The sequence below is a fragment of the Nipponia nippon genome, unplaced genomic scaffold (genome assembly GCF_047370975.1).
Source record: "Nipponia nippon isolate SJK-2023a ecotype South Korea unplaced genomic scaffold, ASM4737097v1 scaffold_7, whole genome shotgun sequence".
NCBI lineage: Eukaryota > Metazoa > Chordata > Aves > Pelecaniformes > Threskiornithidae > Nipponia > Nipponia nippon.
In genome coordinates this window covers 43,243,684-43,256,250 of record NW_028262391.1, presented here as the reverse complement: position 1 = coordinate 43,256,250, position 12,567 = coordinate 43,243,684, and the positions used below count along the sequence as shown (strand labels likewise).

At 38.8% G+C, this 12,567-nt stretch overlaps 1 protein-coding gene across 8 annotated transcripts in view; it reads left to right on the top strand.

Annotated features, from left to right (window-relative positions):
- Positions 1-12,300, top strand: part of GARRE1 (granule associated Rac and RHOG effector 1) — a 62,363-nt gene extending 50,063 nt beyond the window's left edge. For all 8 annotated transcript variants that reach the window (XM_087740870.1, XM_087740873.1, XM_087740872.1 and 5 more), the window contains 6 exons: positions 831-956; positions 1,443-2,431; positions 5,593-5,758; positions 6,643-6,777; positions 9,081-9,159; positions 9,755-12,300. In XM_087740870.1, coding sequence (XP_087596996.1) covers positions 831-956; positions 1,443-2,431; positions 5,593-5,758; positions 6,643-6,777; positions 9,081-9,159; positions 9,755-10,078 — 1,819 coding nt within the window. In that variant the 3' untranslated portion in view covers positions 10,079-12,300. The remainder of the gene's footprint in view (positions 1-830; positions 957-1,442; positions 2,432-5,592; positions 5,759-6,642; positions 6,778-9,080; positions 9,160-9,754) is intronic.
- Positions 12,301-12,567: the final 267 nt, after the last annotated feature.

Genomic DNA, 12,567 nt, shown 5'->3' with positions numbered 1-12,567 from the left:
GTACCAGTGGTATGTCCAGAAGTACGACTCAACTGATAGTCTGTTTACCCAAATACATCTTTAATTCCTCTATAAACTGGCGCTCCTCTGTTCTCTTCATGTAAATGGCTCTGTTATGAAGGAACTAGAAGGCGGCGGCGTGCTGTGAGCCAGGCTTCGTGCGCTCTGGGAGAGCTCCGCCTGCCGACGCTCGGGGAGAGTGCCTCTCTGCTGGAGAGGCTCAGGCAGCACTTGACGGGTGTGCTAATAGTTAGATTTAAGTTATTCTGATTTCACCTCAAATTCCATCCTAATTCTGTGCCATTAATGAGGAAAATTCACTAATCCTGCATCTTCACAGCTCGGTAAAATCTTCCCCAGACCGTTGGATATGCTGGACCGTTTTCCACATGGAGTCTGTCAGGCTGGGGGTCCTCAGCCTTGGACTCCAGAGTGGACCCACGCGCTAGCGTTTTGTGTCGGGTCTGTTGAGCGCTCTTGCCGCTTTCCAGAAATGGGCTTTGTGTATTTGTTATTTATTACCTCTGTGCCTGAATTATGCCTGCTCAGGTAAAGAGCTAATCGTGAATCATGATTGTAAAATAAATTATATAACTCCTAATTTTACAGTGAGATTGGCTGTATATTCAACAGTAGAAAGAACCTGGGGCTGCAGGAGTAGTCTTCAGGAACCCTCAGGCATTCATACATTATGCTGCCTTTATTAGTTGCACCTCTGCGGGAGCAGAAGTAGCGCGTCCATTAGCCTTTCCTTATCTGACTAGTACGGTAAAATTGTTCAGTGTAAAAAATAAAATTTTTGATTTTAAAGTTAAACTTAATGATTACAGGTGTCTGAAAGAAGATCCAGCAACAATGTCTTTGCTACAGAGGAGTCTGGATCCAGAAAAGACTTTGGGACTAGTCGATGTGCTCTATACTGCTGTGTTTGACATACACAGGTGGAAGGAAGGAAGGTACATCTCCTCTTCAGCCTCATGCTCTACTTCCCTAGTGTAAACAAAGCCATCATTGCTGAAAGATCTGTACTGAGGAATTTGATAGTACCGGTTCATCAGAAGGGCTCAAACTGAGAGCAAGAAATTGGTAATCTACACGTGGGTACCTACAGAGATACAGCAGTCTTTTTAAAAGCAAACCAGCAGCTTTTCCAAGCGTACAAAAGTATTTGTTTCTCTCTTACAAAAATATTTGATTTACATTAAATTAGTCTCTATTTAGGTCTTGAAGCACAATTAAAACTTCTTAAGGAATGGAAAGTAGTTAATGGTATTGCAAATACGAGTAATAATTTGCATTGTTACCATAAGAAGTAGCTGATGAACGTGGCAATCTTTGGGTTTGTTTCTTCCACTAGCTATTGCCCAAATACACGTTTTCCTCCAAAGTGCAAACTCAGGTATGTACTGGGTGGTTTGATATATGTGTTTTTGTTGATGCAGGGAGCAAGCTTTGCCTTGTATTCAGATCCAGTTACAGCGTGAAATCTCAGACTTCGGGAATCAAGTTGACATGCCATCCGGAAACGGAAGCAAATCTTCAGGTGGTCTACAAAAGACATTCTCAAAACTGACTTCACGGTTTACAAAAAAAACTTCCTGCACCAGTACAAGTAATACTGGAAGTTATTCAATCCCCAATACACCTTCCAAAAATGTCTTTATAAGTTCCAACTCAGAGGAGAAAGCTAAAATGCCCACTAACATAGATGCACGGTTACAAAGCATTTTGAACATTGGGAATTTTCCTAGGACCGCAGATCCGCTGCAGTCAATTCAGAGCACAAATAATCAGCTAGTGAATGGGTTTCTAGTTGAAAGACGGGACAACTTCTTCAAACCGGATGATGGCAAGGATGACAAAGGTATGAATTTACCAACTGACCAAGAAATGCAGGATGTTATAGATTTCTTGTCTGGTTTTAACATGGGCAAATCCCAGCAGACTTCTCCAATGGTGAAAAGAAGGAACTCTGTTGCATCCTCTACAGCAACAGAACAAAAATCAGGAACAGTACAACCACCACAATCTGTCTCTCACACACCACTGCATCCTTCTCAGCAAGGCTTGTCACAGCAGCAACAGTCACAAAAGCAGCAGCAGCAGCAAATGCAGTATTACCAACACTTGCTTCAACCTATTGGACCACAGCAACGTGTACCTGCCAAATGGCTGACTAATTCTTCACAGCAGCCGGCCCAAGCTGTCGGAGCTGGATTGTCTCATATAAACCAGTGGAACAATCCTGGTTTTTCAGATTTAAGCTCCGATTTGTACAGCCTGGGGCTTGTGAGCAGCTATATGGACAATATGATGTCAGAGATGTTAGGACAGAAACCACAAGGACCTAGAAACAACACATGGCCGAATCGTGACCAAACTGATGGAGTGTTTGGGATGCTGGGAGAAATCCTGCCTTTTGACCCTGCAGGTGTGTGTCTTTTCCTTTATTATGTTTTTTATAAGGGTCCTTTTACAAAGAATACTGTTAAATATTCCTAGCAATAACTGTTATTTCCTAGTTCTGACCTTTCTTGACCACGTCAAAGTACTGAAACAGATCCTACAGATGATGTTCCTCCTATTGTTAATTTGTAAAATGGTTTCAAACCATTGTTAACTCCTGAACTTATGTATTTTACCTCTCTCCAAAATGATCCTTCCTGCTCTTTACCAGCTGTGCAGTCTGGAGATACAGCCGGATTGCATCTTTCCCGTATCCCTGCATTCCCCCTCCGTTACTGTGCAATTCCGTGGGAGTCATACTGGTTCCTGTTCTACAGCTGTTACCGCAGTGAAAAGCTTGGATGCTGGAGGATTAGAGACTAAAGAGCAAGTGCCATGTGGTTTGCCAGATGTGTTTGAACCACCAATAAATTGTAAATGTAGGGGGATTATTGTCAAAGATGAAGTGAGATAAATTTTTATAGCCATAAGCAAATAGCCAAAGACTATGAAATTGACTGTAGCGTCTAAGAGGAGATTAATAATTCTTCTGATAGTAGTACTAAGAACAACTTACAAGTCTGTTATCGCGTAAGTATGATTTCTGTTGGCCTGGGACATCGCTACAGAAACTTTGTAGTATGCATTTATGAAAACTGCCTGGAGGGAGGCAGCACTGGAACCAACAGGAAAGCCTTTTATCAAACCATGAATCTGTTTCCCTCCCTCATTTGCACGCGTGTGTGTGTTGTGTTAGGACTGTGTAGGCGTCTCAGAAACCAGCTCATTTCACTCATGATTTTGATAGTTATTTTGTCAACTTAGTTGATAAATTAGTGGAGCTTATAAAGCAAAAATAGGCGTCATAGTTATGTTATCAAAAGCTTCTTAACAATTGTAAGTCTGAATTAGCATCATCTTATTTAAAGATACTTATGGTATATACTTAAAGATTATCACAGCCTTTAAGGAAGGATAACATGATTTTCACCAAGCACCAAATACATGTATGTGTAGGGAAAAAATGCATGTATGCAAAGGACTGGCATTTTTAGCATTTTGAATCCATTCTCTTTCTGTGGTATTTTCCTTTCGATCTACATAAAGCTACGTGTTTTGTTCCATTTGATATGATGAACGTCAAGGGCTTTGAAAGCAATACTCTGAAAAGGTGACTTACTCAAGTTGATAAATGGTGCTCTGTGGATTAAGATAAATGTTTCCACAGTTGAAGTGATAAGTAAACAGTATTTTCCACAGATCTGGGGCTTAAAAAAACAAAACCAAACAAAAACCCCTTCCAATCAAATAGAGTTTTCCATTGGAAAGATAACTTTTCTTTGTATAACTTGCCAGGTTGAGCTGAGATGTAGGAATTTTCAATTTAAGCTCGTTAGTGTAGTACAGAAGCTTTGAAACGCAAAACACTTCTTCATTTCCAGACTTTCTTAGGACTTTGTACGTTTGTCATTTGAAACCAACGGCATGACTTTTTTGATAAATATTTTTAGAGCCTGAAAATGATGTCTCTTTGCAGATGCAAATCTGCTAATTAAGAATTTATAAAATTGATGGCTTTTCACGTCAAAGGCTTAACTAGCTACCAGAAATGTATTTTGCAGTACTTTTATCTATAAGAACTGGATGAAGGAATGTTGTAGTAAGAACTAGTAAAAGGAATGCTGATACCTCCGGGTCTTTTGAATGATTTTCACAGATGTGAGAGAATAAAGTAAAAACATATCTGATAAAAAGCTGTTTACCTGATATGTTTTTATTGAGGTAAAAATCAACACAAGTTGTTGTTTTGAATATAACAGTAATTTAACACTTAATGCTCTCCACGGGGAAAAAAAAACCTGGACGCCCTTCAGAATCTATCTAGAATCGGTCCTTAGGTCTGAGCATCTGTCTAGCTTCCAGCCTCATCTTAAATTGACATAAAGCTATTTCTCAAAGAGAACAAGTATTAGTGGGAATATTTTGTTTCTGTACATCTGTCAGATAGCTCTGTCCCTTGCTTATATAACAAAGAACGGATAGAAACAAAAGGTATTTTCTTCATTCTTGTTTTAATTTGCATCCAACAAAACACTGTGGAGCTCTTTTCTGAATGTGCCAGATGAAAATGGGGAAACTTTTCTTTGAAATGCTGAATTGAATGTAGGGAAGCCATCACGTGAAGGACTGATTTCTGCTTTCCAAGCTGTGCCTGCTTGTTGGATGTTCTTCAGTCTTCACCCTTAATTTAAAACGGAGACCAGCAAGCCAGCAGCTCGGTACTTCCCGCTGCAATTACTATGCATGTAGTCTGGGCATTTCCCGTAAATCCAGTCGGATTGCAAAGTTTCCCCTCAAGAAAAAAAAAAAACAAAACACAAAGAAACAGAAGGTGTGGAAACTCAATTACACTGACACGTAACAGCATTCTTTTTAATACATTTATTATTTGCTCTGATCAATTGAGCATTTAAAACACTTGGATTAAGGCTTTTGCTGTGTCTGCTCAAGATTATCGCTTATCAGATGCTTGGGACGCATAAAGCACTTTAAGAATGGAAGAATTTTTATTTTTAAAAATTACTGCTTTTTTCTGTAAATATCAATCTTCTGAAATATTTTGCAGGTCAGGATCAGAATGTTTTCGAAGTTGTTGTCTAGCCTTTATAGGAAGTAGGCGATCTCTGTATGTTCTCGTACGATCAGTCTGCGATTCTGGTTTCTCGCAGTAAGCAGGATCACAGTATAGCTGCAAATCACGTTGCAGTCTGGAATCAAACATCATAATTGGTATGCTCTTTTTCTCTGAGCTAATTCCGTCAGTGTCCTTGGACCTGTCAGCGTATAGACATGATCATAGTGACAATACTGTTTCCCTGATGGAATGCAAGGGGCAGGTGTACTTCCACGTGAGATTTCTTATTCACCATGTATGGATGGTGCGTATCTACTTTTTAAAAACACTTCCCATTCAGTGTTCTTCACTGCTCCGTGAAGAGGTATCAACTGTGGTCTGGCATTTATTATCAGCGAGGGAATTATTTTCTGTTGTGGGGTATGGCCAAGCCTAAAGGATTACGTGAGGGGGGTAACTGCAGTAGAAATAGCTGAATGTCAGCAACTGACTTCTTGGTTTCTTTTATTCAGTTGGCTCTGATCCAGAATTTGCCCGCTATGTTGCTGGGGTCAACCAGGCTATGCAACAAAAAAGGCAAGCACAGCATGTCCGTCGTCCAAGCAACACACGTAGCAACTGGCCTCTTCCTGATGATCCTCATAAAACCTGGCCCTTCCCTGAGTATTTCACAGAAGGGTAAGAGATTGGACAGGCTACGTATTTTTATTGCATATGAGTCTATTTTACACTCAGACTTGGCAGAATGTGGGAATTCTGGGTGTTTTTTCCAATTGCTGCTGCACCTGTGAAAGCTGCACTTCATTAGGTGGAGTGAGAAATCTGAGCCCCTCCTGCTTTGCTGAAGCACCCGCATTTGTTTGATGTCGTCTTTAGAGTGGAGTGTATACCGACTTTGAATCGAACAGAGGAAATAAGGAATTTATAGCACAGATTCATTCAGAACGGTTTTCTTTCAGTATTTTGGAAACCTTTAAGACCTAGTTTTGATGAAAAGCGATGCTATGAAAGTTGCAGTACCTGATGGAATTCAGCTTTCCCGATTTTAGCCACTTATCTTGTTAGTATAAGGCAGGTACCTTACAGCAAGTACGTTAGTAGTTCTTAGTCTCTTCCAAATCATAACTATTTATTACAACAGAAGTGTTTCAAGATCCTCTGTCCGTTTGTCCATAATGTAATAGCTGTGAGACCCAAGCTAGCTTAAAACCAGTAGGACAAGTATGTGTTCTAGCTCAGTTTTGCAATGAAAAAGTCAAGTGTTTAGTGATTCCAAAACCAAGCATCACTTGTTTCTCCTTCCTGACCAAGAGAGACACTGTTAATTTATATAATTATTTTAGTAAAATATATATAAAGTGACTGTAACAGACAAAGCAGCTGATGTGATCACTCGTAAGTAAGTGGAAGTATTTGTATTACTAGTACGTCTTACAAAGTACTGAAACGTCTCTGTGCTCTGAGGTATCATCTGTGACAAAGACTTAGTGTAACTAACGAGGGCATACAGTCTGGACCAGGCACTAGAAATGCAAGGACTAATACAACTTTTTGTCTTACAGTGATGTGACAAATAGCTGGTCTGGTACGCAAGGAGACTCGGCCAGCTCGAGTGACGAGACCTCCTCAGCTAACGGAGACAGTTTGTTCTCCATGTTCTCAGGGCCAGACCTTGTTGCTGCTGTAAAGCAGAGAAGGTGAGCAAAGCGAACAGACAGTCATACTGCTTCATAAGATTCTTCTTTTCTTGATAATTTCATTTGAATAGCTACACAAAGGAAATCCCTGCTAATTAGACAAAGTTATACAAATGTCAGTTTGCGTACGACACTGATGACACGGATCGGCGTATAGCGTATCTGACTTTAATGCTAGGGATTCCCAAACGGAGTTATAATAGTAGCTGTCTCCTTATACAAACTAGCATCTGTGCAAATAGATCAGCAGAAATTCCGTATGTCTAGAAAAGATCTGACGCTTTCCCTCTTCCAAGATAATCGATTTTGGATGCTGCTTCTTTCCAAACTACTGAGGTGTTAGAGATCATCTTTGAATTGGCTTTCTAAACTGCGTACTTCACTGCAGCTTTGTCGTGCCCCCAGCGCTGTGCATTTCGATGCCAGCAAGTTCCTATTTCCTGGCTTCTACTGCAACCTTCTGGCACTCAAGAAATACCGCTGATAATGTTGAGTAGACTTTGTCTCACCTTGCCTACCACCGCCGTTTTAGTAGTTGTAAATACGTGCCTATTTAGTCCCTTATTTCTGACAATACAAAGAGGAAGCTTAACTGCATTCATAAGTAAGCTTAGTAACCTAAAAACTAAGCCAGATTTTCACCTACGAACAATCCACTTGAAAGGAGTAGTATGAATGACAATAATTGCTTTCTGCTTTTCTAAAGGGCTGGAAGCTGGATGTCTTTGGAACCTCAATGATTCCATAGTAGAGGGTAGTTAAGACAACAATAAAAGGCACAAGATGAAGGGTGAATACCAACCCAATTCCAACCTGGGATCATTCTCTCAAACTATTTTTCAGAGCCCTTTCTAAAAATAAAGCTAGCTAGTTGTGTGGCCAAATATTCTATTTTTATTTAGATCACAGAATAATTCAGAGTCAGTACATGTAGATAGAAGAATGTTGGTCTGCTTTTTGGTGACAGGAAGGAGTCAGTGGGCGTACTGCCGGTTTCCTGCAGATTATACCTGGATAGCTGGAGGAAGGAAGTACGCTGGAGGTGAAAATAATGCGACTAAGGCAAGCAGGTTGAAAGGAATTGACCAGAAGAGGAGCTGCTTTCAGAATCTTTACACTTAGCGAGAGTTTATATAGAGGGGACAGGAACTGAGCTTCAATAAATGCTAAATTTAAATTAACGGAAGATAGCTATCTAATAAGCAGTCACAGAAAAAGTAGTAATTATTTGTTTTTAAAAAAAGAAGCAGGGAAGGAAAACCACAATAGACATATAATGGGTGAATTAATCTGCCAGGCCACCAGATATCTAGCGATTGATCATGGAGCCAGAGGAACAAAAGCCTGTGCTTTACGTAGCGCTCTGAAGAGAAGAGCAGAAGGAAGTTTCCAAAGAGTGTGCTTCATTAAAGAAAAACTTAAGCTGAAGTAACACTACTACTGTCTTATGTTACTTTTAGAAAGAAAAACATTCTACAAGCGAGGGCCTGACAAAATACCATAGTTAGAACTATACGGTAAGAGAAGGCAAAAGGGTTGAGCATTTTAAAGCTGACCTGCAAAGGACTGCTTACCCTTGGGGGCCTGGTGATTGGAGCATGGTGATTTTTTTTTTTTTTTTAAAGGAGGGATGAAAGGATAAAAGATTCTGCTTTAATCTAACCCCCCCCCCCAAAAAAAACCAACCAACCAACCAAAAAAAACCCAAAACAAACAAAAAATACCAAACCCACAAAACCAAGGAAAACAAAACTTCCAGAAGGCACGTGTGGTCAAGGACTTATATTTGATATTAGGTATTGGGTCACAAATTTAAACCAAAGGTCTAACATTCTTCCTCAGCAAAGTCACTGTGCTTCAGCAGATGTTTCACTTGCTCAACTGTTTCTTTCGTCTTGTCTGTAAAGTTATTTCAGAAAAGATACTTTAAAAAAAAAAAAAACAAACGAATGAGAGCAGATAACATAAGAAAAAAGGCAATTTCTGGCAGATATCTTCAAAGTGGGCAAAAGACTAGCCCATCTTCCTTTCGCCTCTACAAAAACGTGTGCATGGTGCTGAGGCTGTAGCTCAAAGAACTATTGCACTGTCAAGCCTCTGACAGTATTTAGTGACGGATTTCTTTCTGCACTGCTGCTTTTTACCTGTACTGAGCAAAAACACATGAAACGATGAAATGTCAGGACATGTTCTAGGCTGTCAAGTATGACAGACTGAAACTACAGAATGGTATATGCCAGTGGCAGATTAAGGTGGGTGACTCATTTAAAAAAAAAAGTAAACTTCACTCTCTTTTTGGGCAGAAAACACAGTAGTGGCGAACAGGAACCTAGTACGCTACCATCACCACCTCTTCTTTCTGCAGCAGATGACCGTAATCAGGTAAGCTGAAAATGGCTATGCTTAGTCATTTTTCCTGTTTGCATTTTGGGGTGGTTTACACTCGGAAAACAACTAGAATAGCATCTGCATCTCCAGATAGCTTACCTCAGCTGAAAACCCAAACCATTTGCACTCTAGTAGTACTAGATGCTTTTATCAAGGTTACCAAGTTTAAATATTAAAATTGGAAATCGCTTATCTTTTTCCCTTGTAGCAGAAATTTATGACAAAAACAAAGACTTCAAGTTAAGCTAAGAGGCAACACAGTCAATTTTAATTGTCTGTGCAGAGAAAACTAAAGTATCACCAGATTTATTACCTGTCTTGCCAGAAATTTTGACTTAGAGTGGGGCTATGTGTCAAGCAAATGTGCTGAAGTAAATGAAAAGGTTTTTCAGTAGGCAGGCATTTTAAGCATTTGAGTGTGCTATATATATGCATCAATTCTGCTTTCAAACATAAATTAATTTTCTGAAAATGTCTTGGGGAGGGGATAAGGTGATGTGTTAAGCGTCGTCTCAAAAAAAAGAAGTGTGTTGGTCTTAAAACAAAACAAAAAAGCAAACCCCAAACCTAACTAACTTTGTTTTCTCAGGATAATAAAACCAAAACCTGGCCTCCAAAGGCACCCTGGCAGCATACGTCCTCTGTCACGAACACGCTACCCGGTCAGAGCACATCTCTCTACCCTATGAGCAGCCCTGTCAGCCAGTGGAGCGACACCATGCAGATCCTCCAGTCCCCCATGTGGGCAGCAGCCAACGACTGTGCTCCGACAGCAGGAATTGCCTCTAACTTTGCCTACGCGCAGCAGCAGCAATCCCAACAACAGGCTTCCCAGCACAAACAGATGAATAAGGGCTTTAAATCTTTTCCAGTAAAGCACGAACGCAGACCATCTTACCTGCATCAGTACTAATTGCTTTTCATATTGGAAAATGCAGCACAGGGCCAAACATAAATTATATACTTCTGTTTCACAACTGTGTATTGGCTATATCCTGTTTATCTCATTAAATATGGAATTGAGGGGATCTGGGTGAGATATACAAACTCTTGAATTCTGATTTACAGTGCTGAGCAAATATGGCCAATATGTTTGTTTGACGTACATGAAATAGCCCAAGACTGTGATGTAGAAATGCTTTTAAAAATGTGTATATTGCCTTTACTTTCAAAAACTTTTTTTTTTTTAAATAACTGCTGAAGGACTACCATACAAGAAACACTGTATTTTATAGCTATTTTTCATATAGATTTATAGTTAAACATCTTACTGAAACACATTGAGTATGTTGAAGCAAATACATAGTGGTCACTTTGCTCAACACTGTTTGTGTTTAAATTTACAATGGACAAGCTGTAAAGCCTTTGTATTCTCCATAAATGTTCTGTGGGCAGCTTTTTTTTAAATGAAGTGCAACAGCAGCCTTTCACGTGCCACACAAGTGAGTTTGTTATGAAACTGCTGCAGAAACAGTTGCAAAATGGAGTTTTGTGGTCGTTTCCTTACTCTAGGTAAAGATCAGCAGAACCACTCAACCTTGTGTCACAAATGTTACCTGAGCTGCTTGAAGTAGATGGCATCTGTGTGGATAACGTGACACTGGTTTTCAAGTAAATACACCGTTTCTTACCGCGTCATTTGGCCAAAGGCATTATCCACACAGGGCTCCTTAAGTGTGTGAAAGTATAGCCTAAAAGACTACTTGCATATATTTAAAGTCTTATTTCAGATGCTACAGTTGATTAAAAATCGTGAGCTGGCTCAGAAGATACTAAACTGAAATGTGGGGTAGCAGTTAGTTAAAAGAACATTATTTTTTTTAAAAGGATAAAGTAATTATTTGCAGTCAATATGTGCCATTAAGTGAACCTGTGGAATTAGGAATAATCTTCCAACCAAAGTGGATCCGGGAGAGTGACTGGTGCTTAAAAATTGAAGAACAATGGTAAATATATGTATAGCTATCCCACTGTATATTAATTGAGATTACAGAAGATTCTTTATATAGTTAGAGCTTATTTAAATTTTCATATTTCATCTTTGAAAGAGTCTAAAAACCACAATATTTTCTGGTATAAGAGTTTTGACAGTATTAATCTTATTTTTGTATTTTTCTTAAGTCATATCATTCTAATATGTTAACTACTAGTGAAATGGGTTATTAGTTCTAACTACATAATTTTTCAAAGATAAAGCACATTTGTTGGTTTTGTTTTTACAAACTATAAGTACATCTATATCTAAAGATACCAAAAAAAAATACATTATATATATATATATATAGTATACACAACACTAAAACTATTAAACATTTGGGTATTTAAAACCCATCCACCTTTTTTGTTTGTATGGTGACGGGCTATATTTGCAGGCCCAGATTGTTACCTTTTGTGCTGTTTGAGGATGCCAATGTTGCCTGTATTTATGATATTGTCACCATGTTTTCTGAAACTTCATACTTACCATGTTTACAAAGATTTGTTTGCTGTACATAGACTTTTTACAGTAATGTGCTTTGCACAATCAGTGTGGCTTCTGTCTGTAAATTGTTAATGGTCTGTACTACTATAATTTTGAAAACCCTCTGCTGAAAATGTTAGTGGTTATTTAACTTGATGAATGGTTTTGAGTTTCCTAGATCTTGTCATTTAGATCTAATATTAAATCCTACATTTGGTTGTACTTACTGGTTATTCATACTAAGACCAAAATGGAAGTTAATGAAAACGCTTAATTTTGAAGTTTTTCTAAGAAGTGCCAAAATAATTGCTATAGTTTTTGCAGTTTATCCATGATGACAAATGCTGGCAAGTTGCTGGACCTACATAAGTGAATTGCGAAAACAAAGAAAGTTTTGTCTGCGTTTTGACCCTGTAGGTGCTACTCTGTCCTTTGCTTCCGATTGTTCTGAACACTGGTAACTTTAAGAATTGTTGCACTTGGCAAATGAGTCTTGCCATTAAACTTCACTTACACTGCCAAGTGCAAGGGTTTGGTGCTTAGTTAACTTACCCTTATTGCAGTGCTTCTTGTGAATAGCTAATGCTTCTGAACTGGAACTGTACATTTTGTATTTTAAAGCTTCTGTAAAAGTAAACTATTTGCTTTATTAAAGATATACATTTAATAGGTCATACCTGTTTAAAACATGCACCTTGCTGAAAATGAGCAGCACCTTAAACTGTAACTTTGGTTTGTAAACAAAGATCTTATTTCATTAACATGGGATTATTTAACAGTTTGAAAATTGTCAACTGCCTACTTACTGACTCATCATAAAAATGAACTTTATGCACTCTACAATCTGAAGCATCTTTAAGGCTACTTTTTCAAGTAGATCGCACTGAAGAATGTGATACAGAAACTGCCTTGGCACTGTCTTTGAAACTAGTAGTGCAGAT